We start from the raw sequence: 26,773 nt of genomic DNA, 5'->3' as shown, positions 1-26,773 counted from the left end.
CATTCGTTTAACAAAAATTTTAGCACATCGAAAGTAATTAAATTACCTGTCTTTTGATTAAAACCTTTATGCAAAAGGATCAGAAATGCACCCAAAAAAGGCAATCATCCGACACTTGACATGCATAGCTCTCATGCCACATTTTCAGGATAAATTCGCATCTAAGTGCTGCTTTGAATATAATAAAATGATTTAAAAGCACATTAAAGACTTCACTCATAAAATAAAACATTCTGTGACATAATTTTGATGATTGTTTGACCCATTAGTTGCACAAAGTAATTGCTTTCACCAGCGTCAAACATTCACCAGCGTGTAGTTCCCTTAAACTGTGAAAAATACATATAAATACATTTAGATCATTTACTACAGTCATTACTATTGGAATGTAAAGAGACTTTCAATCAGCACAGCAAAAAATGTTTCTAAAGACAATCACCTACTGCACCTTTAAGAACAACGACAGCAGGAATAAGATGTTTTTCTTTAAGATGCAGCACATTGAAAAGCGTTTAGATGACACAATTTTAAAGACGTAACCATTCCTATTGTGGGTAGCTTTCTCTTTATTCCCAGTATCCCCGACACGGCTAGTGAAAGTCTTCAGGATCCTTAGAAACATTAAGGCTTGTGTATTATCTGTAGCTAAACTCTGCAGGACGGTGTGACCCTCCAGGAGCAGAATTGGACATCGCTGGTTTAAATCATGATCTGGCTGTTAGTTATTTGCTGTAATTTGCAATGATGCCACTCTTTTCATTGGCACTGAAAGAAACTCCAGTCCAGCTTTTTTAGGTTTATGTAGAAGTGCTGATATTGCTCTCGCTCCCCTTACTCATATATTATCCTTTTTTTGTTGTCGGCCATGCAGTGTGTTTCTGAATGATTTATTCCTTTAGTGCTCAGCATTCTTAGTGTGTGTGTGTCTAAGTCTGAAATACCAGCCTACCTGCTGAATGGCAGATCCATGTTTGAAAGAGTAGTTTGCCATAAGTTTGCAGAAATCACTCGAGTCTCCCACTGCGTACAGCCTGGGATTAGGCTCAGTAGGGACATATAGGATGGCGAGTGTGTGTATGTGTCTTATACAGAGGAAAGCAAGCTCATGGCTATTCTTTGAGAGTCCCGTATCCGTCTGTGGCAGATGCAGAAACGGCACAGAGAGATTCGCATTACTGACACCATAGAAAGCACGCATCTGTTTTCCACCCGTCCTGCTGAAATGGCAAATTGAATTTTGATTGAAACGGTGACGGTGGCAGCTGTGAGTGGCATATTCAGTGAAATCGAATTGTGGGAGTGATGCCGTACTGCTGCTCGGGGAGAATCCGACTGTAACTGCAGATGTTAATTCACTGATCGCTTGTCTGCTGTCTGATCACTTCCCCGTGCTGCTTGTATTTGACCTTTGAATTTTTGCACTGCAGAAAGCTGCATTACATTCTGAAGTATTTGGTAATATTGGGAATAGGGCTGCACGATATATCGTTTCAGCAATAATATTCAGGAGCCTCAGAAGACATTTAGAGTCACTTTTTTAAAGAGTTTAACCATAATAGAGTGAATGTTTATCATTTGCTTGTGTTTTTAAGGTCTGTGACTGAGCATTTTAAGAAAGTTACATTTATTTGGACACAAAAAATGATAATGTTTGGAGGTGTAACAAACATTCATTGTATTTAAATATTTATATGATTTATGTTGGAGAAAAAAATAATTTTTGTCTTGTTTGTATTACAAATATGTACATTTAGTGAAAATAAGATTAATTTACTCGCCCCATTGGTAGGTAATTTAGCTTGTTCTAAGGAAAAACTCTTCATTTTGACTTATTTCTTCTGAAGGTGAAAGCAAAACAGTATTTTTTTTTATATATTTGTACTAGAAGTGAGACAAAGTAAGAAATACGTTTTTAACATTGTGATGCTATTGAATTTCTGTACCTGAATACTGTTAGACTCCACAGAAAAAAATATAGCTATTCAAATCATCTTGTGCAACTGTATTCATGTCACAATATTATATTTTATCACGGAAATAAAATATCACAATATTAGATTTTTTCAATATCGTGCAGCTCTAATCGGAAATTTGTAACATAAAGCTACAAATTTAGCTTTATTAAATTTAATCATAGACTAGATCTAATGATATTAACATCTCAACAGATCTGGACATATTTTTTTTTATCTTTTTGTGTTCAAATACTTTGCTGAGAATGTAGTTTTATATTTAAAGTACTATTATGTTAATTAAATTGTATTATCAGTTGTTGTTGTAAATATTTCATTTAACTGTATAATGTTTGTTTATAAGTTACTTATTATGTATTTATATTTTTGTATTTATAAAATGTATTTTTTAAAATCTAATTAAACATTTCATTTTGATTTAGTTTTTGACTTCAGTTCTTCAAGCAGTATTTATTTCTATTTTATTTAGCATTTATTGCTGTTAATGAAAACAACTTTTAACCATTGTTTGAATTATGAGCAAAACAATATTTTACAAAAATTCTTATTTTTTTTTATTACAGTTAGAACTTCAGAAATGTCCCATTTAACAGTCAGTGGAATTTATTTTATGTAATAAAACTGTTTTAATTTAACTTAATGATGACATTGCTAGTTTTATAATTTGTTTCATTCTTCTTTACAATATTAGTACAATTTTCAAAATACAATTTTTAGTAATCTGTCATTTGAGCCATAATTATCTAGACATCTTTCATCAATAGAAGTGTAAATTGAGTTCAAAAAGGTTTTCCCAAAAGCTCAAACCACATTTACAGGTAATCACCAGAGACTTTTAGCTCAATATTCACTTCTGGAGTCACATTCATATGCATGTTAATACATGTAAAAATTGTATACTGCAATCATTTTTTCACTTATTTAAACACCTGAGTCAAATGTATGAGGTATAAACAGAGCTTTAGTTACACGCAGCTTTAGAGTTGTATTTAGAAATCCAGTCCCCCGCTCTTAGACTTCTTTTCTAGACATTGCTCTCAATGTACACACTCGTACACTTGGACACACTACATTTCATTACGGCACTAGTGTTTTTCTTACTCTGTGTCGTCTTGCTGTCTTCTAGCCTCCCAGCACAGAAGAAATGGAGCAGCGACAGAGAAAGGCCAGCACAAGTTCATCTGAGGATGGAGAGCATGAAGATAATGACCGCAGGAGGGTTGTTGGTAAGCTTGCCCTTTAACTTTGTTTGGTACCAACTAAATAGTCATTAATCAGTGTTTTTCTACCCTCTTGCTCTTTTTTTATGCACTGTAGTCATTTATATGCATTTTATTATTTTTGCAGACGTTATTTACAGTACAGTGGTCAACTACTGTTTTTTTTATTATGTTTTAAAAATACTTTTGCTTTGATACCATTGATAAAATTGTCCATTGCATAGCATTGCAAAAACACTTGTGAATCATGAATCAATTTCTCTCATGTATTGTTAAATAGATAGTTCATACATAAAAAAACAACAAATTTTTTATTCTGATTCATTTGTCTGTGGAAAACAAAAAAGAAGAGATTTTGAAGAATGTTTTAACTCTTTTGGTCTATACATTGAAAGCCTGTGATGTAATGTGCATTTTTTGGGTTTACTGTCCCTTTAACTCAAAATGCCACCTTCCCAATATTCTCTGAATGTTATGTTTAAAAATAATCCAAGGTAGAACAAACCGCACATCTGATGACCGGAAAACTGTTACCTCAGCACTATACCGGCACATAAGCCTGCTTGTTTCCTTACAGCTGAGACCTACTTCCAACATTTCCTAAGTCAGCACAAGGACAAACACAGTCAGTGGCAGAGCAATGCTTCACTGTACACGCACCTGTTGTGGATGAGCACGCAGTTTGTGTAGCTAGCACGTTTCGGTTGACGTGAAAAATGACCTCAAACAAAAGGCCTGTTTTTACCAACTAAGTGAACTTATTATTATTATTTTTTTTTTTTGTGACACTCTGTAAAAATTAAAATGTATTGTGATGCTTTTTAAAGTTCTAGGCCTTTTAACTTTTGAAATTAGACTGACTTAAATTATTTTTAATATATATAATTATGTTTTAGGGGTTTTTAAGCATTTATAGGACAGTAGAGTTGAGACAGGAATGCAATGTGGAATAGAGAGAGGATGTAGCTGCCCGCCGGTTATTAAACAGTCTATGCTTTCCAAATACTGATGTCGATGCGTTTTATTTATTGAACACTATGAAAGCTAAAAAGATAAACAAACAAACCAAATGTTTCACACAAGCACAACATAATCAAAAGGACATCAAAATAAACAAAAAAATATACAAACAATGTTACCTTTACAGTGTTGGCCTGAAAACCAGCATTAAAATAATCAGGAGCATTTAACATGTGTTTGCATTGAGATCTCAACATGCTGTCTATACCAACTCTCGCAGGTAAAATAATCAATGAGGATCTTGTGACCTCTGACTCAATCCAATTGGAAACAAGGAAATTTATAAAATAAACACCAATATACAATCAAATAATAAAATATGAAAAACAATAAACATAAGCAAACTACTTATCGATTAGCGTCAGCTACAGAGGGGAAGGATCGTCAAATTACCTTGAGCTGGGAGTCAAACTCAGGTCACCGTTAGCACCTTTATATGCTCTATGTCAAAACACAAACCACTAGGCTATTGGTGCAGACTTAAATTCATTATTAAAAACTATCAAAAGCATTAATGTCAGTCCACACATGGTGCACTATAAACAGCCCTCTACAATGAGAAGTCAATCAGTTGTTTAAACCAGTGGTCCTCAACCACCAGGCCAGAGACCGGTACTGGTCTGTGGATCAATTGGTATTGGGCCACAAAAGAAGTCATTAATTATTTTCGTTTTATTTATTATCTTAGTCTGAGATCTTCTATTTTGAAAAATGACTGTATTCTCTCACTTTAATTTTGGTCACTTAAGAGCCCAAATTTAACCCACAAGCAGCAAAATGAGTAAGAAACAGATGTCTTTGGAAAGTTTCTTTGCGAAGTGGAAAAAGCCAAGTGAAGGACCTGCAAACTGCCAAGGAATGTATCCGCTACCCATTGGTCAACAAATCATGTGAATCCACTGTTTTTGTAAAAAGATCAGCTGCTGGAGATTACAAATGACAGCGGCCCCTAAAGGGCTTTCAGCAGTGAAAATTAAACCGCACTGAACTAAACTAAATGGAACTTCAACTCTGAAATCTGAATCTTACTAGAACTATGTTAAGCTGCTTTGACACAATCTATATTGTAAAAAGTGCTATATAAATCAACATGAATTGAATAGTCTTTTCTAGAGTTTGTGCAAGTTCGTTGTTTCCAATGGAGGTGCACGCCTTCCAGATGAACCCAGTTGAATGAATGCCACAAGTGCACCGCGAGTCACGTGGCAAGAACTGATCGATCAGCTTTATACTTTGCATGGAATGTACACATTTTGGTAGACTAATTATCTCAGACAAACACAGAATTACCAAAGCACTGCAGTGGTTTGTAATTTTCTCTATAAATAAAACTTGTATCAGAGTGACAGCGGTCAAGCATAGAATTGATAAAAAGGTTGAGGAACACTAGTTTATACAACTGATTATATTATACATCTATAGATATATTTATTACTAACAGGGTTTCCACGGGTCATGGAATTTCTGGAGTATCATAGAATTTATTTTTTTTGTCCAAGTCATGGAATGTGAGAGATTTTTGCCAATCATTGAATGTTTTACCAGCCGATTATCAAAATATATATTTTCTGTTTTTTCTTGTTTTTTTAAACACATTGTTTCAGGTGTTTTGCCTATTGTTATGGTTTGGCTATTTTTTTCGCTGCCATTTTTTATCCTTTTCGACTTGTCAACCAAAAATACCTAATTAATTCAGCCTAAAATGACAGATTTTGCAATGTCTTTATTTGCTGCATTTCTTGAAAACATACACACATTTGCATGTCTTTGTTCTTGATTACATTTTGCCATTGGTATTTAAGGTGAACACTGAGAAATACAAATAGAGAAAGTGTTTACCTCTTCACCATATAAAGCCTACCACATCATATTTAATGAATAACCAAAACTGTTAAAATCTCTTCAAAATAAGCACTAGAAAAATCATGGTAAAGCTTCGTATTTTTAGCGATTGATTGGCTTTGACAGGGCTTTGACTGAATTATCATTAGTGATAATGTCATATGACGGATTAAAAAGTCAGGTCACACAGCTGAGAAGCACGGTGCTGTCTGACAATTTGAGCTATTTTCACCGGATGAGCACTTTTTATGCATGAATATAATGTTATTTAATATAAAACAATGCAGATTGTCTGGAAGGAGTTTGAGCAGTGTGCTGGCACGCCAAAATCTGCCACAATAAAGAAATGGCAAGCTCCTATTAATGCTACACCATTTGCTTAATTTTGCATTAAATTCAGCTGTTGCAGAAATGCTTAATTCTGGAGGGACTGCTCAGCTCTGCTGTTGGCTTTTTTATATTCATTATAGGTCATAGAAATTCAGCTTTTTATTCAGTCAACATCAATGAAAAGTCATTTGGCGTAGATTGGGAACCTTGAAATACATTTTATTCTGCATGACTATATTTTTTATTGTTGGCAACTGGCTAATAAACTGTTAGATTTCACTGAGCATTGATTGAGTTGGAGGCTTAGGTTCTGATATATTTCCACTTGTCTACTCTTGAACATATTGACTGAGCATTTTCCTCTGTGTCCTGACAGCACAGTCAGTACACTGTTCCTCATATCAGTGGATGCGGAGTGTATCTGACACACCATAAACTCTGCAGCGCAAATGCTTGAATTACTGCCTCGTGGCTGATGTTGCTCTGTGTTTCTCTCAAACACACAGAGAAAGACGCTCATACAACAGAGAATAAATGCACTACATGTAAATCATCTTAATTGCTTGTTTCTGGGGTTGTTTAGCAGAAATGGCAGCAATTCAAAGGCCAGCGCTTATGCATTGCCACATGCATTTTTTACAACCTCTATATGCAACAATGCAAACGTACTCATTGACTAACATGAACAAATGCTGCAATAAATGTATTGTTCATTGTTCGTTCATGTTAGTAAATGCATTAACTAATACAACCTTATTGTAAAGAGTTACTGCATTTTCTGTCATTCATTACATTCAGGAATTGCCATGCCTCAAATTTGGGAAAAGGTTAAGTGGATTTCATTTGGTCTAACAAACATTTATGCATTTTAAGTGCTGTTCTCAACCTTTCGAAAAGTAGTGTAAGTTAATATTACTGCCAGTATTTGCTTCGCTTGGCTCCTAAATCAACCTCGCAGGACAATGTCATGTCTATAATCAGTGTTTTCCCAGAGTGCTTTCTGTATCTCAGGGCTCATCTACATCCATTCTCAGTGTGGCACTGCGGACGCGTGTAACCTCACCGCTCCCGCCTGTTTATCTGATCTATTGCTCCCTGCTCTCTGGAGCTCATCACCAACAGTCTCACTTCAGTAGCTCTCATAGCCTGCGTTATCATCCATAAAATGCTTTCAATCATCCCTTCTCCTGAGCGGTTGCAAATCCAAAATCTCCCCAAACCTAAACAGCAGCCTCCTGACACCTGCACAAGGATGCTCATCCACATGTGATTGTTGTCAGTTTTTTTTTTTTTTGTTTTTTTTACAAAGTCCAGGAGACATACATGGAGCATGCTAGGAAGCTGTGTTTTTAAGTGGTCAATATGTAAATCAGCGCAGTGAGATGAAATTGAGGACTAGTTGTACGCTAGTGTGCTATTTTATCCAAAGGAATATTGAAGTGTCATTTTATGTCTCTTTGGAGTGTTTGTTTTGGGACTTAGTGCACTATAGACAACAATGTCCTGTCTAACAGCAGGGAAAGCAGTTTACTGGCAGTTTCAAAGAAATGCTATTGTTTTTTACATCAATATTTAGCTGCAGCGGTTGATAACAAAATATAATTAAATATATAATTATTATTTTTTATAATTGTGATTTATTTTTATTATTAATATTATTATATTTTGTTTTGCACTAAATTAGTATACCAGGTTGATTTCTGAAAGATTTGCAACTGAAGACTGGAATAATGATTTCTATGGTGAAATGTCATAAGAATAAATTGCATTATTGGTTAAACTGTGAAAAATTTCTTGCCCTAATACATAATTGTAATTTTTTTAATGAAGAAATGATATATATATTATATAATAATTATATAATTATTAACTAATATTAAATATTATTAAATACTTTTTATTTGTTTTTATTATTATTTTTTAAATATATACAATTTTTTTATTTGTTTTTTATTACATTTTTTATTCGTTATTTATTTATTTATTTATTTATTTTTGTGAAAACATTTCACAATATTGAATAACTGATTTACTCTTAATTAAATCAGTGAGTCTCAGACTGTCATTCTTAGAATTTGGTTTAAACATTGAATTTGAAAGTGTCACCACCACCAACTGGTATATTTTGCTTTCCAGAACCTATTTTCTACCATCATGTATTGCTTTTTAAGTCATGATTTTTGCCCCTGCCTGCATTTGTTGCTTTGAATTGTTCTGCAAAAGCAGGTTTATATAATGTCCTTGATTAACTTTTATAATGGAGGATTTTCATTTTTTTTATTTAATCTCTTCACGTTGCTTGAATCAGTGAATCTCAGACTGTCAATCATAGAGTTTGATTTAAACACTGAAAATGAAAGTGTCACCACCACCATCAACTGAAGTATTTTGCTTTCCAGACCCAGTTTTCCGCCATCATTTAGTGCATTTTAAGTCATGATTTTGGCGCCTGCCTGCATTTGTTGCTTCAAATGGTTCTACAATAGTAGGTTAACTGCTAAAGCTGGAGATTAAGAGTGAAGCTGCCGCAGAGATTGACTCCATATCTGCAAATGATAGCAGCTGCCTGGGAGCCACTTCACACAGTGACTGCAGCAATTATGCATTTCAAGATCATTTAACAATAATCCACCCCTTCATGCATTTTTAAAACTGCTGCGCTGTTGTGCATGTTGTGATAAGTCATTATCGTAAATGCCTCGGAAGAAAGAGCGAAAACTGCATTGCTAAAGGTTTCAGTGTTTTTGTTCTCTTTATTTCGTGGCTGTGTTTAAACTGACAAAAGGATCCGCAGGAAAACAGCAGGTGTGGAGTCATGGGACCAGGAGCAAGCTCGGCAGAATCATCTGCTCTTTATGATTTTTTCATGGGCTTTATACTCTTCGGCACTGATTCAATGCTTGGTTTTTGAGCTTTGGCTTCTGTTTGGTGTGAATGTCACTTCAGGTTTGAGAGAATCATGCACTGAATCATTCTCCCAGCAGCAATTCAACTTAAATAGAAATGTAAATCAGCATTTGTCTCCAAGCCTTGACAGTTTGATGGCATTTGTACAGTGCAACAGTAAGCGAATGCTTGAAACGTTGCCATCGGGCTTTGGGAAATCCCATTTTACTTTATTGCTGGTACTGACAGCCCTCTAAAAGTCTTTGTGGCCAGAAACAGGAATAGGGATGGGACTCTTTAAGGTTTTTTGATTCAATTCAGATTCAGGCTTTACGGTTTGATTGTAGAATGATTCTTAACTCACATTTTCACTATTTCTTCCGCTATACATTTACATCTTTATCATTTACATTGTAACCAAAAACAATTCTATGCTTTTCTATAATAACTAATGATGCTTTGATCAGGATTTTTGGAGCTGATACCAAATACAGATGCTTCTTCTTGGTGATCGGCCGATACAGAGTACCAATTCTGATGCATCAAGCTTTATATAACTTTAACATTGCTAAAGCACATTTTCCCGCTAAATATGATATTTAAGTACAGATCTTTTCTTCCCTTGGAGAATAAATAAAGGATGTTGCTTATAATCTCCTAAACACATCTCTTATAACCATTTAGTGTGGACATGTTTGGTCAGAAGCAGCTTTACAGAAAATAATAGATAAAACATACAAAAACTTGGTAGGAAAAATGACTATGCAATTTGGAAACATCGCAAATGATGGAAGAGTAATTCAACAAACTTCAATGAAGAAGTAGTGGAGTGCATATTTGATGCATAAGGAGCTAAAATGCATCTTTCTCTTATTGTAAACCCATAAATGAACACTTGTCATCGGTTTATGTGATCGGGCATTGTAGCAAGTACCGATCGAGTCATAAATAGTGATTATCGTCCGATTTATCGGAGCATCCCTAATAATAACTGAAATCTCTGCATGACAGTACTGGCACCATAAAAATTTATTTAGTTTAAATAATTATTCAGGATAACCAATCTCTAAATGTAAAAAAGCTAATAGCAAAGAGCAATTATGAAAATCAGATGTATTTTGTTAATGATTTATTTTCCAAATAAGAGAGCATCACATTTTTTATTTGTTTATAACAGAAAATGTTAAGGAAAAAAAATAGAGTTTTAGTAGCTCTCCTGTGAATATACAACTCTTTTTCAAATAATTCCCAAGTACCAACAGAACGAGCACATTTTTAAACAATATAGTTTTAATAACTAATTTTTTACTTAACTAATTTCTTTTTTTGACATGGTGACAGTATATAATATTTTATTATCTGTTTTGCCAGATCCTAGTATTCAGCTTAAAGCATAAAGCAAGCTATGAAGCATAGTGATGTTTCATTAGTTTGAAACACAGTGCAGCATGCTTTGTTCTTGATTCCAAACTTTTGAGAATCGATCCAGAATCGTTAAGAGAATCGTGATGCATCGATTATTTTTTATTTTTTTGTACTCCCGACTCTGTATTTTAAAGGTTACTGATTCAAAAAAAACATTTTACACATAACTTAAATTGCAAAATCTGTTTTTTTTAATCAATGTGTGAAATGGTTTTGTGACTGTAAACACACAAATCAAAGTTTACATTTTTGAAAATGCCGTGTAAACACCCAAAATGAGAGTAGTTGAAAACGATGACATTGTTCATGTATCCGCATAGTTTATTTTGAATTGTGGCAGCTGTTCAAAAACCTTTTCCTGATGTTTTATTTTTTTCAGGGTCTCCAGGCTCCAGAGATGGAAGTCCACGAGTGGGCAGCCCCGTGGCGAGGGCATCACCCAGAGCCAAACGTGATCAGAAATCCAGCGACTCTGACAGTGACAGCAGTGACAGTGATGACGGTGTAATGCGTAAGATTAGGAGCAGTGTCATGCATATCAGGGTGAGTCACAAACACAGCATTTTTCTAAATATAATGTAATGGAAATATCATTACTTTAGGCATTTTCATAATTAAAACTGATTGATTGCTTGTAATTTCTGTCAGTTGGGCTTATAATTTATTTTCTGTCAGTATACATTTATTTATTTATTTTCTAATTTGTGTTAATGTAATTTGTGTTTTTTTTTAGTCACTAATCTGACCTTTTTTCGGATCAGCCAAAAAGGGGAGGAAACAAATGTAATTTGCTTTCCATTTATTACAAAAACAGTACTGCAAGACACTTGGTTTTAACAAACAGAACTTCAAATTTAAGTTTTTATTAAAAATAAATTGAAGAAATAATCATCTGAATAAAAGTAATTAGTAAAATGTTCAGTACTGTGAAAAATTATATATTTTTTTACACACAAAAAAAAATACATAAATAAATGTGTACTGACAAAAAAAATGATTTATATGTTATATGGAATGTAAGTGAATGAATCATACAATAAATTCATGCAGAATATTGTGAAATATCATTACTTGTTTTCTGTCTCTTAATAAACCAACTGTATTGATTTATAGATTGTTTAATTTATTTGGCCATTGATGATCAATAATGAAAACGGTTTAGAATTCTGTACTTTAAATGCGTAGATCTCACAAAAATGTGTTTAAACTTGAATTTGATTCATGCCATTGCCAAGAAACTCTCACACAGGTCTTATGAAATGCTGTTTATTATCATGAATAAAACAAACACTGTTGACACACAGCTAGTCAACAAACCTAGTGCTTGAGTTATGGCTTTGTTTTTCTTATGCTCTTGTGTCCATTTCAGCGTACCTCTGATGAAGAGACCAAAAACAGAGAAAGAAGCTCCTCACCTGACCGGTAAATCTTATTAGCATCGACTTAGCAAAATCAATGCAGAAATAAGACTTTTTTTAACAAAAATGTCATCTGTCTCCACTACAGGCATGAAAAGAAGTCAAAATCAAGATCCCGCTCAAGATCCCGCTCCAGATCTCGCTCCAGATCTCGCTCTCCTCGTGAACGTTATAGAAGGGCTCGTAGGTAAGTGGAAATATGTGCAATTCAGATGTCCCAGACAGATTAGCTGCCATCATTTTTTTTGTATTTTTCTGGACTATCCATCTGATTCATTTAAAACAGAGGTTTCCAAACTTTTCATCCCCCTACCCTCAAAGTAACAATGGCAGTGAATCGTGACCCCCAAATTCCTGTAAAAATATAGGTGTGAAATATACATATACAAACATTGCGCACACAGCAGTAGGCCTATATAAATTCAAGCATATAGACAACAAAAAAAGTGCAACATTATAACAATCATCAAATTTTTATAGTCATCTATTATGCCTAATTCTATTATATTGCTATTTGTTTAATTTAATATTAACCTCAACTATTGAGACCACTGGGCACAATGTTTTCTGCACAAGTCTATTCTTGGTTTAATTTTAAAGACCACCAATCAGAGATCATTCAAATAGTTAAGTTGTGGCCTGTATTTATTTTTAATGTATTTGATTTCCATAAAGGTGTCAACGTTTAACCTGGTGCTATAAACAGGGTTTGTACGGGTGCTGGAAATCCTGGAAAATGCTTGATTTTTAATATAGTGTTTTCAGGTAAGAAAAGTGCTTGAATTTTGGACAAAGTGCTTGAACCTGCTTGAATTTAAAATTGCAGGGCTCAAAATTGTGTCCATTTTGATTGCATATGCACCTGAAATATTATCTATGCAAGGTCCAAATATATTTTGGAACATTTGTGTGAGTGTATAAAATTGTTGCAGTGCGACCAGTTTTCACTGCAAAATGTTCACAGCATGCGCGTATTTAGTAGACATTCATGCAGAGAAACGCCAAACGAAGCACTCAGGAATAGTTTTAAACAAACATGTCAACTTGTTACTACACCCAAAAAAAATCTGACTGTAAGCTCATTTTTTGAGATATCAACTTTTGATAGAAAGAGTTAATATATATATTAACCATTTTTTGGGTGAATTATCCCAATAAATCTATGCTCCAAAGTATTCAATAGTTTAAGTTGAAATGTCATATTGTGTTTTTAAAAATAGCACAATGGATTTAAATGTAAAAAAGTACATACAGCGTATATAAACATATTTTACCATGGTTATTAGGAAAAGCATACAAATGCACCTTGAAAGTGCTTGAAAAGTGCTGGAATTTGAAGTTAGAAAAAATTGTAAGAACCCTGTATAAAATCAATCTGCTGCAGCTGACACTATTGCTGTGTTGTTAAATTAAACACAACAATACTATGAAAAAAAATAACTGAAAGGCTGACGGTTTTTTATTCGCATGTTGTTGTTTTTATGTAACTATAAATTACTATTTTTATTTTCTGTGTGTTATGGATGAAATATCGAAATTCTAATAGTTTATTAAAATTAATTTGACATTTAGAAAACACCAAGCGGCCCCTGTCATTGTTCATCGACCCACCAGGGGGTCCTGATCCCCACTTTGGGAACCAATGATTTAGAAGCTAAATTTATGAGACAGAAGCTTCGCTAAACAGTTTTGGAGAATTTCAAAAGTTTTAAAGAAGGCTACCGAGTGAAATGACTTGCCTTAAAGGAACTTTGATATTACATACATGTATACTAGCAAGCGAAATGCGGTGCTTGAATTATTTTCTTTTTCAGTGTGAAAGGGAACTGAACTAGAACAGATATGCCCAAACTAGAGCCCGCAGGCCAAAGTTGGCCCTTTGATTTGGCCCACCATCCCATCTGAGAAGAGGAGAATGTTGGGGAGATTGCTTTTAACAGAGATCATCATTTTGAATTAAACGTAATCTTTTTTTTTTTTCAAATGTTCAGCTACAACAAAGCAAACTGAAATTAAATGTTTCAATTAAATGTTGTAAATGAATCAGATTTTTAAAACATGTAACTAAATACTGTTTAAATACTCGATGGATAGAGGACAATGCACAAAACATTGCAAACAAATCAGTGCAAAAGCTTGACTTGTGTATTCAGCATTAAACTCTATTGTGTAAATAAATGATTGTTTTTGCTGTAAAATGTTCATTATATGTATTATTTTATAAATTATACTACATTAGTTTAAATAAAGCAGTGTTTTCTATTTATTTATTTTTTTAATATTAGCAAAATAAATTAGGAAATTACTTGTAGCAACTTTAATGTAATACAGTTTGCTATATTTACCTTCGGCCCACAGCCCTCAATCAAATTTGTTTTTTTGTTTTTTTTATAAGTAAAAGTTTGGGCACTTCTGCACTAGAACTACCAAGGCAGTCCTTTTGACTGTTTTTAAAATTTTGTAATTTAATAACTATTAAAATAAACCCATATAACTATAGTTCCCTGACTTGCAAATTTCCATTCTGGCATTTTTTTGTTCTCTATTGTCCTTGCATCAGGTCCAGGGAGCGAGAGCGGGACCGTTATGGTGATCGGGAGCGTTACGAGCGGCGCTCCAGCAGAGAGAGGGATTGGGAACACAGGAGGAGGGGAAGGTCAGCCTCTCCAGACAAAAATGATAAACCTCCCACTGAGGAGCCTCCAGTGAAGAAGAGGAAGGAAACGCTGGACCCCATCCTAACCCGCACCGGTGGGGCCTATATCCCACCGGCCAAACTGCGGATGATGCAGGCTCAGATCACTGACAAGAGCAGGTTGGTTTCACTTTACTTACCAGTTCTACACACTCATGTTTATTAATATCTACTCACTGAAAAAAAATTACTCTTAAGATTTACTTAATAAAACCTTCATAACATTTTGCACTAGTAAATTTCACTGTCTTATATCAAGTACAATTAACTTTTATGTTACAACCTCTTTGATGTTATTCTAAGGTAAAAGGTAAAACATTTAAGCGCTGGCAATTTACTATGTGATAATGGAATTAAAAAGACAAACTACGGAAATGCCAACAAAATTATTTAATTTACAAATGTGAAAAATATACAAATGTCCAAATATATGAACAACATGAAATATTTACAATAATGAAAAAATTAATAAAGTGGCAAATTCAAAAAGAAAGTACCAAACAAACATATTAGGCCAACTCCGGAGGAAAGGGACGCTAGTGAAGCCAAACAAAAGAAAGAAATATAACAAAACAATTTAAGAGTAACTTTTACCTGGCTAGAAAGCATATTGAAACAAAAGCAACGAAAAGTCTTCAGCGCCGCACACTGTATTCTTCCCTATTCTCAGCTGTCGAATTAATAAAAAACAAAAGATAGCGTTCACCTCTTACCTGGTGTCTCTATCAATAAGTAACCTACGTGTTTGCTAGAGTAATTTGGACTTCCTATCCAACCTACTCTCTAAGAAAAGAGTGAATTTGATGAGTGGTAGCTTGATGTGAAGCTGGAAAGAGCTGGGCCAAAAAAAAAGTAACAAACAAATCAAACTAAATAAAAATTTACAAAAATCACAGACGTCTCAAAAGTGGGCAAATTGTTGCAAAATAATTTTACCCAAACAAAAGTTTAGCAAAGTCATCAAAAACTAAATTGTGTCAGCAAAAAAATACAAAAAAAGTGCCCTCCTCTCTGCTCTTCCTGGCGTCCCTTTTATATTGCTGCGCCATGTCACCTAATAATGACTGAGTGGTCTTCTGACCAATCAGCTGTCAGAGTAGGCGAACCTAATGAAAATGACAGGCATGGAGAGGGAGGGAGAGAGAAAGCAAGAACAGGAGGAAAAATACAAACAATATACACACAGACGTAACATGTCAATATTGTCAAATGTGCTTATTGTTTAACCTAACACTCCTAAATAAAATAAAAGTTAATTTATTATCTTTAACTTTGAGTCTATATTTACCTAAGTCAGTTTCTGTTTTTAGCAGAAGGAACATTGCTTTTGTCAAATTAAGTAAATCTTACTAGTTTCTTATTGCAATTACTTATTATAATGAGGTTACATTTGGTGTAGCATAATTTAATTAAGACTCCTAATTCAATCCCATGCTGGGAACTATACATTTATTACTACATACCCCTTGTTAAAATGTACTTAATTAGTAGGTTTGCAATAGTAAAACGTAAAAAAAAAGTAAAATTTATTTTAATATTTCCACTCGTTCGGTTTATAACATGAAGTAAATGTAAAATGTTTTACTTACAAATTCTTGTTATCCTTGAAATAATATTTCGATAAAAAAAAGTTATGACAGTAAAGTTGTTAGATTTTTCTATACCAAAAAGTTTTTTTTTTTTTTTCAATGTAGGCTATATTTTGTATAATTATCATCAAACATTTGAAACTTATTATTAGGGATGGGTTAATGGACGATGCCATCGTGGCCGATAGACATCACGATGCTGAGGCAGCATCACAATCCTCCACCCTACCCCCATCGCAGCTGCAACCCGCTCACGAAAAATACACACTTATGCCCTGTTTACACTAACATGTCTTAGTTTTAAAATGGCATTAAAGAATGAAAACAATCCACGTCAACACTGGTATTTCACCTACCATTTCTGAAAAGATCTCCGTCCACACTATACCGCTGAAAACGCACTTCACGTGACCACACACAGGCTTGCGCTGCAGCATATGAGTACATCTAAGTTCCAGGCAGTCAGCTGGTGCTTTGAGCACAAAACCGCTGAGAGCAGGTCACGTCGGACAGTTTATCAAGGATGTACCGCTTGAATGCGTCTCACTATAGTTGTTAAAGGTGATATTTAATTAATCTAGTGTCTACCTAACGACTCTTTGGTCTTTTTAATCTATCAGGTAACGTGTCAAAGCGTCAGTACACTTCAATCTTTCGCTTTCACGCTTGTACTTAGTAATTTTAATGAAAACCCAGATACTGTTGGTTGGTTTCTGTTGGTTGTGCACCTTTTTTACCAACTAAGTTTGTCAACGCCATTATAATGACACAGATCACTCTGCCTATTCATGCCAGAGTTTCATGGAAAAAGTGATTGACAGGTGTTAATTTGTGTGTAACTTATCTTTATTTGTTTATGATTTGGTTATGGGTAAAACAAAGATGATGCGGGTCAGGTAGTTGAAACGGTAGGCTACAAAATAATTCATTTGTTATAAATGAATAAATTATTTATAAATAATTAATATATCGCCCAACCCTACCCGTTATTACAGTAAACTAAGTGTCATAAAATAATGAGTAATACCTCAAAGATTGATATTTTAGTATATTTGGTAAATTGCAGCTCCCTGTTGATCTTTCCCTGTTGAAAATGGTCCTTATGATGAATCAAATAAAACATGCAGTGATTTTATTCAAATAATACCTTTGTATCATAGTTTTGCCTAAATAATAAATACAAAAGATTTTTGTTTTGTTTTTAGTTTTCAAATGTTTGGGGTCATTAAGATATGTATTTTAATATAGTAATATATTCATTAGTAAAGATGAAATAAAATGTCACAATTATGATGTTTAAAATCAATATTAATAAATGATGTTCATCTTCCAAAAAGAAAAATGGTTTCCTCAAAATCGTTAATATAGTTTTTCCAACATTGATAAAATTAGATAACAATAAAAAACAGAAATATATTGAAATATAAATTAATAAAATAAAAAAAAGATATTTTATTTGATTTAATACAGGCTGTCCGCAGGCTCTTAAAAGTATTCAAATATGATAAATCAATGTAGGGAAAATTAAGGCCCTTAAAAGTATTAAAACATCTTCAATGCTATTTTACAAGGTTTTCAATTTTATATAGCTTGTGATTATGCAATGTATGGTTGTATGATAAAGTTTGCCTGAATTAAATCTGCAAATATCAGGAAGCTGTGTAGTTTGAGAAATCGATAAATTCCTGCTTGATTTGACATCATGCTGCTTTGTTTACTGCAGTAACCAAGGCACCACCATTATATCTGCAGCTTTATAGGTGCCAACCTGCTAAATTAGCTTGATTTAATATATTTTTATTCAGTATATGAATAATGTTTTAGTTTTGGATTAGTTTTTTATTTACATTAGAATGTAGTAAATATACTGTAAGCTGAAATCTCGCCAGTGTTTCTGTTGAAACCTAAAGTGGATATTAGGTCTTAATGTATGAAAAGAGTCCTAAAAAGGTCTTAAAATGTATTGAATTTCACTCTCTAATTCCCGTATACTCTGTAATAAACTCATTCTCGAGTAGCTTTTATAACTTTTTTTTAAAGACAAACAAACAAGTAAATCAAACCCCCAATTTGTTACTCTTTTTATGAGTTGGTATTTATAAAAAAATATATAGTCATGTAGTAAAAAATATTAAGAAGTCATACTTAATTTAAATGTAATTTTTTTTAGATAATATGACTATAATAAAGTCAAAGCAACACATGAATATTTGCTCTCAGAATGCTGAAAAATAAATATATTTTACAGCTTTATTGCCCCGCTCCAGTAATGAGTGATCATCAGGTAAGAGAGGGGGTCTTTGTGGATCCATCTTCAAGTCTATTGATTTTGAAGTCCTTTCAGACGCTGCGATAAGAATAGATTGTGATTTATTGATGGCGGGAAACGCATCCACATGAATTTAGTGAAGGGGTCGATTAGATTTCCTCATGTAGAAGAATGGAGGTCACCAGTCAGGATATAAAGAGGTGTCCCTTAGGGATGTGGGATATCTATAGCAGGAGTGCTTGAGGCCAGACACTGGAAGACAGGTGATGGAGATAATACATCACAGATCAGTCTCAAGAGCAGCTAAGGGCAGGAAATTAGATGAGGTGAAGGGGAAAAGCTGTTCTCCAAAAAACTCCTCAGCATCAGCAAATTAGATGCTACAGACTAGGGGAAAAAAGACAGCAATGACGTTTTTGTCCTGTTATAATTGTAGAGCAATCTGTGACCTTTAAAATACTCTATGACAGGGTGCTAAAGACAAGGATTAGATATTTAACATCTCTGCTGAGTTAACAATCTGAAATAGTTTCTTTTAAAAGAGGAAGCGTTAAAGGCTGAGTGTGGTTAAGTTTTAATTCATTGTTTTTGTTTTATTTTCCCAGTTTGGAGTATCAGAGGATGAGCTGGGAAGCCCTGAAGAAGTCCATCAATGGTCTGATCAACAAAGTGAACGTTTCTAACATCGCCAACATTATTCAGGAGCTGCTGCAGGAGAATATTGTGAGGGGCAGGTAAAGATTGGCCCTTTCTAAGATTTTCTGATCTTTGACTGTTCATAATGTGTTGTCAACATAAACTGTCACAGTCCCAGGGCAAATGTCTTTTTAATAAGGTCAATTGATATGTACTGTGTAAAATTCAGAAAATCTATCAGATGTTACAGAAAATTAAATATACCTCATTATTTTTATTTTTTATTTTTTTAATGCAAAAATGTAAACATCTCAATTTATTTAAGATTAAAAATAAACTTGAGTCTTCACATAAAAAATTCTGTCTGTAATTATGTACTCACCCTTTATTTCAAACATTTATATATTTCTTTCTTCTGGGGAACTTCAAATAAGATATTTTGAAAATGTTGGAAACCTGTAATCATTGACTTCAATATTAAGAAAAACAATTATTCAGTGGTTACAATTTTTCAGCTTTCTTCAGAATAACTTTAGTGTTCAACAGAATAACTCATAAAGGTTTGGAATGACTTAAGGGTAGGGCCAGACGGAATCTGCGGATGTTTTCTGCTATTTCTGCGGAGAATTTTGGTAAAAATCTGCTGATTTCTGCAGAATTATTTTGGGAGTATCCAGTGGAGTATCTTAACTAAAACCTTAATATATTAAATAAATAATAAATTACTGAATAAAAACTGAATAAATTCACATTTATACATTTACTCAAGTAAATAAACAGAATTAATAATGGGCTAAAAATCTGCAGAAATCTGTGGAATTCTGTGGAAAATATGCAGAATTCTGTGCGCTCAGATTCCGTGTGGGCCTACTTAAGGGTAAGTAAATAACGAGGAAACTTTCTTTATTGGGCACAATATCCGTTAAACATGTCATTGACAGATATTTGTGCATGTTAAGCCTGATTTATTTTATTTAAAAAAAAAAAAAAGAATTGATTACCTCAGACTCGTTTTTTTGACTGGTTGACAAATGAGATTGGTGCTTGTGTTCACATGCCTTGTGCTGCTAAAGTTACAGTAAAACATGACCTGGTGGCGTTCACCACAAAACGAGCACACAGGAATTGCTGATCAAATAGGATCCAATGTTTAATTTCATTTCACTTAATGGTTAATTCAATTTTATGGCTTGTAACTTTTTTTACACAAACTTTAGACCAGGAGTTTGTATGCTGTAGAGGAGGACATTAAACAGAAGTGGAAAAGCTTATACAATAAATGAGTGAGGGTGACTACGTCTGTGCAGCGCTACTTTGTGTACTGGAGTGTGTCTGCTTTTTGTTAAAGGATGTCTATTATGCAAATATCACTTTTATTAGGGGTTTAAGCACAGTTGTGTGGTAACAGTGTGTGAATATAGCCAATCTCTAATGGTAAAAATTAGTATATTATATTTTTATAATCACACTTTATAAAAACAGTCTGCAGAAACACTTTAATTGGCATTCTCCCTTTGTACATGCTATCAGAGGTCCAAAGCATCACTTGCAATCTCTCTTGTTAGAAAACACAGTCCTGAATGAGAAGCAACCGTCTGCCATTAGAGATTTCACACCATACCTGCCGAAGATAATGTTAGAGACTAAGAGACTGAGCCTGGTTTCTCAAGGTTTTTTTCCTTTACTTTCGTCAATTGAAGTTTAGTTCCTCGCCACTGGCTTGCTTGGTTTTGGGACTTTTGGGATTTGTGGAGCTGCGCATCGATGTATTTGATCTTCAATGTTTGGACTTTCAGCAGTGGAAATTAAACCACACTGAAATCAACTAAACTGAAATTCAACTATAAAAACTGGACTGACACAGTTACAATTTACTAGAACTTATATTTTAAGCTGCTTTGGCACAATCTACATTGTTAAAGCACTATAGAAGTAAAAAAGAAAAAAAGAAGAGACATTATAAATGTGAAGTTTTAGCATGAACAATTGAACAACAGTCTCTATAGTCAAACCTTGTTCTTTGACATTTTCATTTTTTTCACAGAGATAACTTTAGTTCTGTTTTGAATCTGCCAATTTATTTGTTGAAAAGAGCACAGTCACATTTGAGTTTAAAGTGACAGTGACTAAAAGGCAAAATTTGGATCAAAGTCTATTAGGGTCAGTTTCAAAAAAATGTAAAATAATGCTTTTTTTGTTATTTTAAGCATCTGATTTATATTTTGGCTATAAAAAGTGTCTCAATAGGTCTCATTTAAGTGAAAATTGCTTTAGTATGAATGCCAAAAAACACGCTGATGGTAAATGTGAGTGAAATTCCTACCGGTGTGCATGAGCCTTTTGGGTTTATAAACGGGTAATTTTTTTTGGTCATTTGTAATAATTTTGGTGTTGCTCTCTGTAGGGGTCTTCTAGCCAGGTCTATACTTCAGGCTCAGGCTGCGTCTCCCATCTTCACTCATGTATACTCTGCAGTGGTGGCCATCATCAACTCCAAGTTTCCTCAAATTGGAGAACTTATCCTCAAGAGGCTTATCCTTAATTTCCGGAAAGGTTACAGGAGGAATGATAAAGTAAGCCCTCAGGAAACACTGGGTACAGGTTTCTAAATGGAGCACTGGTTTAAATAATATCCTGACTTTTCTTTTTCAGCAACAATGTCTCACAGCGTCCAAGTTCGTAGGTCATCTCATCAACCAGAACGTGGTATGTCCCATTGGCTCTTTAAAGGGATAGTTCACTCAAAAATGAAATGTTTTGTTCGAAACCTGTTGAACTAAGAAAATATTTTGTGAAATGTTGTAAAACCAATTAGTTATTGTCTTTCATTGTATTTGATTTCTACAACTGAAGTCATTAGCCATGTTTTATCCAAAGATGCAAATTCAATTAATGCACAAAACTCAAATATTGCATAAAACATTTGTGAATAAAGCCCCATTTCCATCCAAGGAGTCCAAATGGCACCAAATATCTAAAGAAAAATAGAAGTTGCAACATTAGGAGAAGACCTTTTTTCAAATCTAATAATGTGCTCTTGCCACCTGCTCCGCAACCTTCAAGGTTTCTTTTTTCAGTTATGTATTTTTGTTTAAGGCTCTTCCATTTATTACACAAATAAGTCCACGGTTTGTCATATCCTTTTAGAATCACCTCGGCTCACACTTCTTGCAAGATTTGCACGTACCCTGATGTTTTCCGTCCAGGATGGTCATTTCTTGTTTCAAACCTGAGTTTCTATCTCTGTTGAACTTGAGGATATTTTGTAAAATGTTGTAAAACCAATTAGTTATCGACTTTAACTGTATTTGATTTCTACAATGGAAGTCATTACCACCGTTTTATCCAAAGATGCTAGGTAAATTTATGCGCAGAACTGAACTATTGCCAACAACATTTGCGAATAAAGCCTCGTTTCCATCCAACAAGTACAAATGGTGCCAAATATCTAAAGAAAGATTGAAGTTGCTGTGTTGGGAGAAGGCCTTTTTTCATATCTAATAAAATGTGCTCTTGCCACCTGCTCCGCTACCTTCAAGATTTCTTTTTCAGCCATGTAGTTTTGCTTGAGGCTCTTCCAATTATTACACAAAGTAGTCCACGGTTTGTCATATCCTTTTAGAATTATCTCTACTCACACTTCTTGGAAGGTTTGCACGTACCACTGATGTTTTCCATCAAGGAGGGTCATCACTTCTTTTTCATATAACATTTAAAAATGTTTGGACCTCATCATCCACTCAAACATACCTGTCACTTTCTGCCATTTTTGTTATCACATGATCTGTTCACTGTAAAACCCAACAGTCAACTTTATCAAATGAAATGAGTGTAGTTAACTCAAAATTCACTAAAAGTTAACTCATTTGAAAAGAGTTTTAAACTCACTGTTGAAGGTAATGAGTTAATTAAAAACCTCATTACTTCAACTTAAATGTAGTAAGTTCACAGTACTTGTATAGATTAGTTTTTTTTTTTTTTTTACTCAAATGGTTTGTAGTAATCGATTTCCTCAAACGGTTTGAACTACCTTAACCTATTGGGGTTTACAGTGTTGAAATTAAGTCACAGGATTTTTTTTCTTGCTGGAAGTTTATGCACGTCCATCCTGGGTTTTTTATGTGAAATTGCAAAATGTGCATAAAAATAGGTGGATAGGAAAGCAGCTTATGGCTCCTGGTCACTAACATTCCTCAAAATATATTTTGTTTAAGACAGAAAAAAAAGGATTTGGAACCACATGAGGTTGAGTAAAATATGAGTCAAGTTTCATTTTTGAGTGAACTGTCCATTTTAACAGATTTTTGTGTATAGACTACTGTATTTTTAAATGTATTTCACCTCCCTCAAGGCTCATGAAGTCCTCTGTCTGGAGATGCTGACCCTGCTGTTGGAAAGACCTACTGATGACAGTGTGGAGGTGGCCATCAGCTTCCTAAAAGAGTGTGGTCTCAAACTGACAGAGGTCTCTCCTAGAGGCATCAACGGTACACAACTCCCTGCTTTCTTTGATTTGATAATTATAGACAAGAAAGCAGAGTATTTCAATAGTCTTATTGTCATTTAGTCAGGGTTATTCACGTAAAATGTAAACAAATGATAATAAATAGCTAGAGTTTGGTTTTGTTAGTCATAAATTGATTTGTGGTTTGCTATTGGTCAATCCTATTAACAGGGTGATCACCAGTATACACTTTATCGGATAAGAAGGTTTTGTTTAAGAGGGAGAGGAGGTTATTATGATTAAAGATTACAAAGGCAAATTAATTTAAAAAAAGTGGTCCGATAAAGCATTTATATAATACTGCAATTCTCCATGAATAACTTTTTTTTGATTTCACAGGGACTTTAACATTATTAACATTATTATCAAATGGATGACTTTATCTGCATCTCTACATTGTCATTTTTTCCAGCCATCTTTGAACGTCTGAGGAACATCTTGCATGAGTCAGAGATAGATAAGCGTGTACAGTACATGATTGAGGTGATGTTTGCCATCAGGAAGGATGGGTTTAAGGACCATCCCATCATTCCAGAAGGACTTGACCTAGTGGAGGAAGAGGACCAGTTCACACACATGCTTCCTCTAGAGGATGAATACAACACAGAGGACATCTTAAGTAAGACTTTTCACATTCTTTCAAAGTGTGTAAAATAATTGTACTTTTTCTGTATAAGCAATGGGACTGGGAGTGAATGGATGATTTGAGATTTTAGTTCTTATTTATTGATCAGTTTGACAAATATATTAAACTAAAAAATACTATGAACTAAAAAAATCTACATTTTTTTCCAGCATCTTATTTGAGAATCCAACATCTGATTTGTAATTGTATTGTATTGAAATTTCAGTATTATTAATTTATCTGGTAACACTTTATATCACAGGTTTCAAAGCCAGTTCCTGGAGGTCCGAAGCTCTGCACATTTTAGTTCCAACTCTGCTTCAACACACTTACCTGTTACTTACCTTACAGTTCTGTAATGTGCGCGTTTGTCGAATATGCAAGATTATGAAATCGCTTTGAATACCTCTGCACTCACATTTGCATGGCACGACCACGTGTGCTCCATGTATATTATAAAGTCTTCCTCCTTTTTTGTCCTCGCTGCTAAAAGGCCTGGATTACGGATGTAGAAAAAGATCATACTTACTTTATAAGGGCTAATAAACTGTTAATATCTTAATAGTAAGCAGGTGCTGAGTCAGTAGAAAATAGCATGAGTTGTGACTTAAACTAAGGTGTTTACATTTATTTGCTACTTTTTCTACTTTTTAAAATGAGGTTTATAATTGCATACAATTGTCTGTTATTGCTCATTTAATTTAATTACAAAATGGATATTGTTAAATATCATAGCAACCTTATTTGAATATATTTAAATGTAATTTATTTCTGATATGAATGAATTTTTAGTGTCTTTGTTGTTACAGAAACCTTCAGAAATCATAGGCCCAATCCCAATTCTACCAATTAGGCCAGGGGTGACCAACCGTGTTCCTGGAGAGCCACCTTCCTGCAGATTTCAGTTGCTATCCATATCAAACACACCTGAACCAATTAATTAGGACCTGAACACCATGTGATAATTACAGGCAGGTGTGTTTAATATGGGTTGCAACTGAAATCTGCAGGAAGGTGGCTCTCCAGGAACAGGGTTGGCCACCCCTGCCTTAGGCCTTCCACTTACCCCTACCCGTCGTTTTGCGCATTCACGTGAAGGTGTAGGGGTGTCCCAATTCTCTTTAGCTTGAAGGCGTAGGGCTAAGAGGAAAGGCTAGATATCCATTGAAATGGAGATTTTTTTTTTTTTTTCAGGACCATACTTGAAATCAAGGTGTACGAAAATTTCCCACAATAAACCATCTACAATGTCAGCATGGCTGCACACGCGAGTCACAAATGCACAAAATAGTATTTTGTATCATTTTACAACAAACTAGCACATGTTTTAATACATTCATAACCGCATTCGTGCTTTACTATCAGGCTTTAAAAAAACAGGCTAAATTAAAAACTACTATCTCTAATCCCTAATAATAACTCCTGTATAGTTGTCCCACAACATACTTACATATGACACTCGACAACCCTGTCAGAAAAGTCTAATGGCTTGGAATGAGCTTTTTACAGTCTCTAGTATAATGTTAATGTTGTTTTCAAGTGTTTACATGGATAAATATGGCTATGGTGTTAATGTACAGTACAGTTACCATCTTATTGTCACATTTTACATGTTATGATAACATGATATATGTCTTCAGTGATGATAAATGCCCAAAAAATAACGCAACTGAAATAACTACAGCAGTCGTGATCATCGATCTCATATGAAACAAGAGATTGCGATGACATGATGACGTGTGCAGGTGTTGTAGTGGTGTCCTATTTCTTAGGAGTCAGTTTTGAAAGGGTAGGTAACATTGGCATTAAGCCATAATATGTTGAATTTCGGTTCAAGATCATTGAATATAATCAATTTTATATAAATCAGCTATTACATAATATTGTTGTTTTTTTTGTAAATATAAAGTAAAAAAAAAAACATCAGTGGTTTGAAATGAAAATCTTTAACATCATAAATGCTGAATAAAACTTCTAAAACTCTTACTGACCCCAGATATTTAAACAGAACACGTTTGAGATGATAAACGTGTCAGTGATGATTAAACCCATGCTTTAAGCGTTTAATTTTCGGCATTTCGTTTAAAAAACATTGCCGCTTTCATCGCTGCAGGTGTTGAGTGAATCAGATTCACCAGCTCGCTCACCTAACCTGCCAGCCCTCAATTTCTCATGTTTAGCAGCTAATTACCTTGATATGATCATAATGGATGACTTCCTTCTCTCTTCAGCCACACACGAGGGAACACATGCTCTCAAACCAGAGGCTCATGTCCCTGCTCTCTGTCTGTAATTGAGGGTTTTGCTCTCTCACTTCTCATATTTAGCCACTGTTTGCACT

General features: G+C 34.2%; 1 protein-coding gene and 1 long non-coding RNA gene across 5 annotated transcripts in view; one reads left to right on the top strand and one right to left on the bottom strand.

The window, feature by feature from the left end:
• Positions 1–26,773, bottom strand: part of LOC147835389 (uncharacterized) — a 170,000-nt gene that overhangs the window by 13,919 nt on the left and 129,308 nt on the right. The window lies entirely within an intron of this gene.
• cwc22 (CWC22 spliceosome associated protein) overlaps positions 1–26,773 on the top strand; it is a 92,020-nt gene that overhangs the window by 1,959 nt on the left and 63,288 nt on the right. For 3 of the 4 annotated variants that reach the window (NM_001077569.2, XM_087266821.1, XM_087266822.1), the window contains exons 2-11: positions 3,100–3,199; positions 11,076–11,239; positions 12,066–12,118; positions 12,203–12,301; positions 14,675–14,929; positions 19,273–19,401; positions 21,708–21,876; positions 21,956–22,009; positions 23,655–23,790; positions 24,220–24,426. In NM_001077569.2, coding sequence (NP_001071037.2) covers positions 3,100–3,199; positions 11,076–11,239; positions 12,066–12,118; positions 12,203–12,301; positions 14,675–14,929; positions 19,273–19,401; positions 21,708–21,876; positions 21,956–22,009; positions 23,655–23,790; positions 24,220–24,426 — 1,366 coding nt within the window. Of the gene's footprint in view, positions 1–3,099; positions 3,200–11,075; positions 11,331–11,858; positions 12,119–12,202; positions 12,302–14,674; positions 14,930–19,272; positions 19,402–21,707; positions 21,877–21,955; positions 22,010–23,654; positions 23,791–24,219; positions 24,427–26,773 lie in introns of all 4 variants that reach the window. The other variant, XM_087266823.1, reaches the window with a different exon arrangement.

The sequence above is a fragment of the Danio rerio genome, chromosome 9, assembly GCF_052040795.2.
Source record: "Danio rerio strain M-AB ecotype USA chromosome 9, GRCz13ab, whole genome shotgun sequence".
Lineage (NCBI taxonomy): Eukaryota > Metazoa > Chordata > Actinopteri > Cypriniformes > Danionidae > Danio > Danio rerio.
Note: the sequence above shows the minus strand (reverse complement) of the source record. Positions and strands in the feature narration are given on the sequence as shown.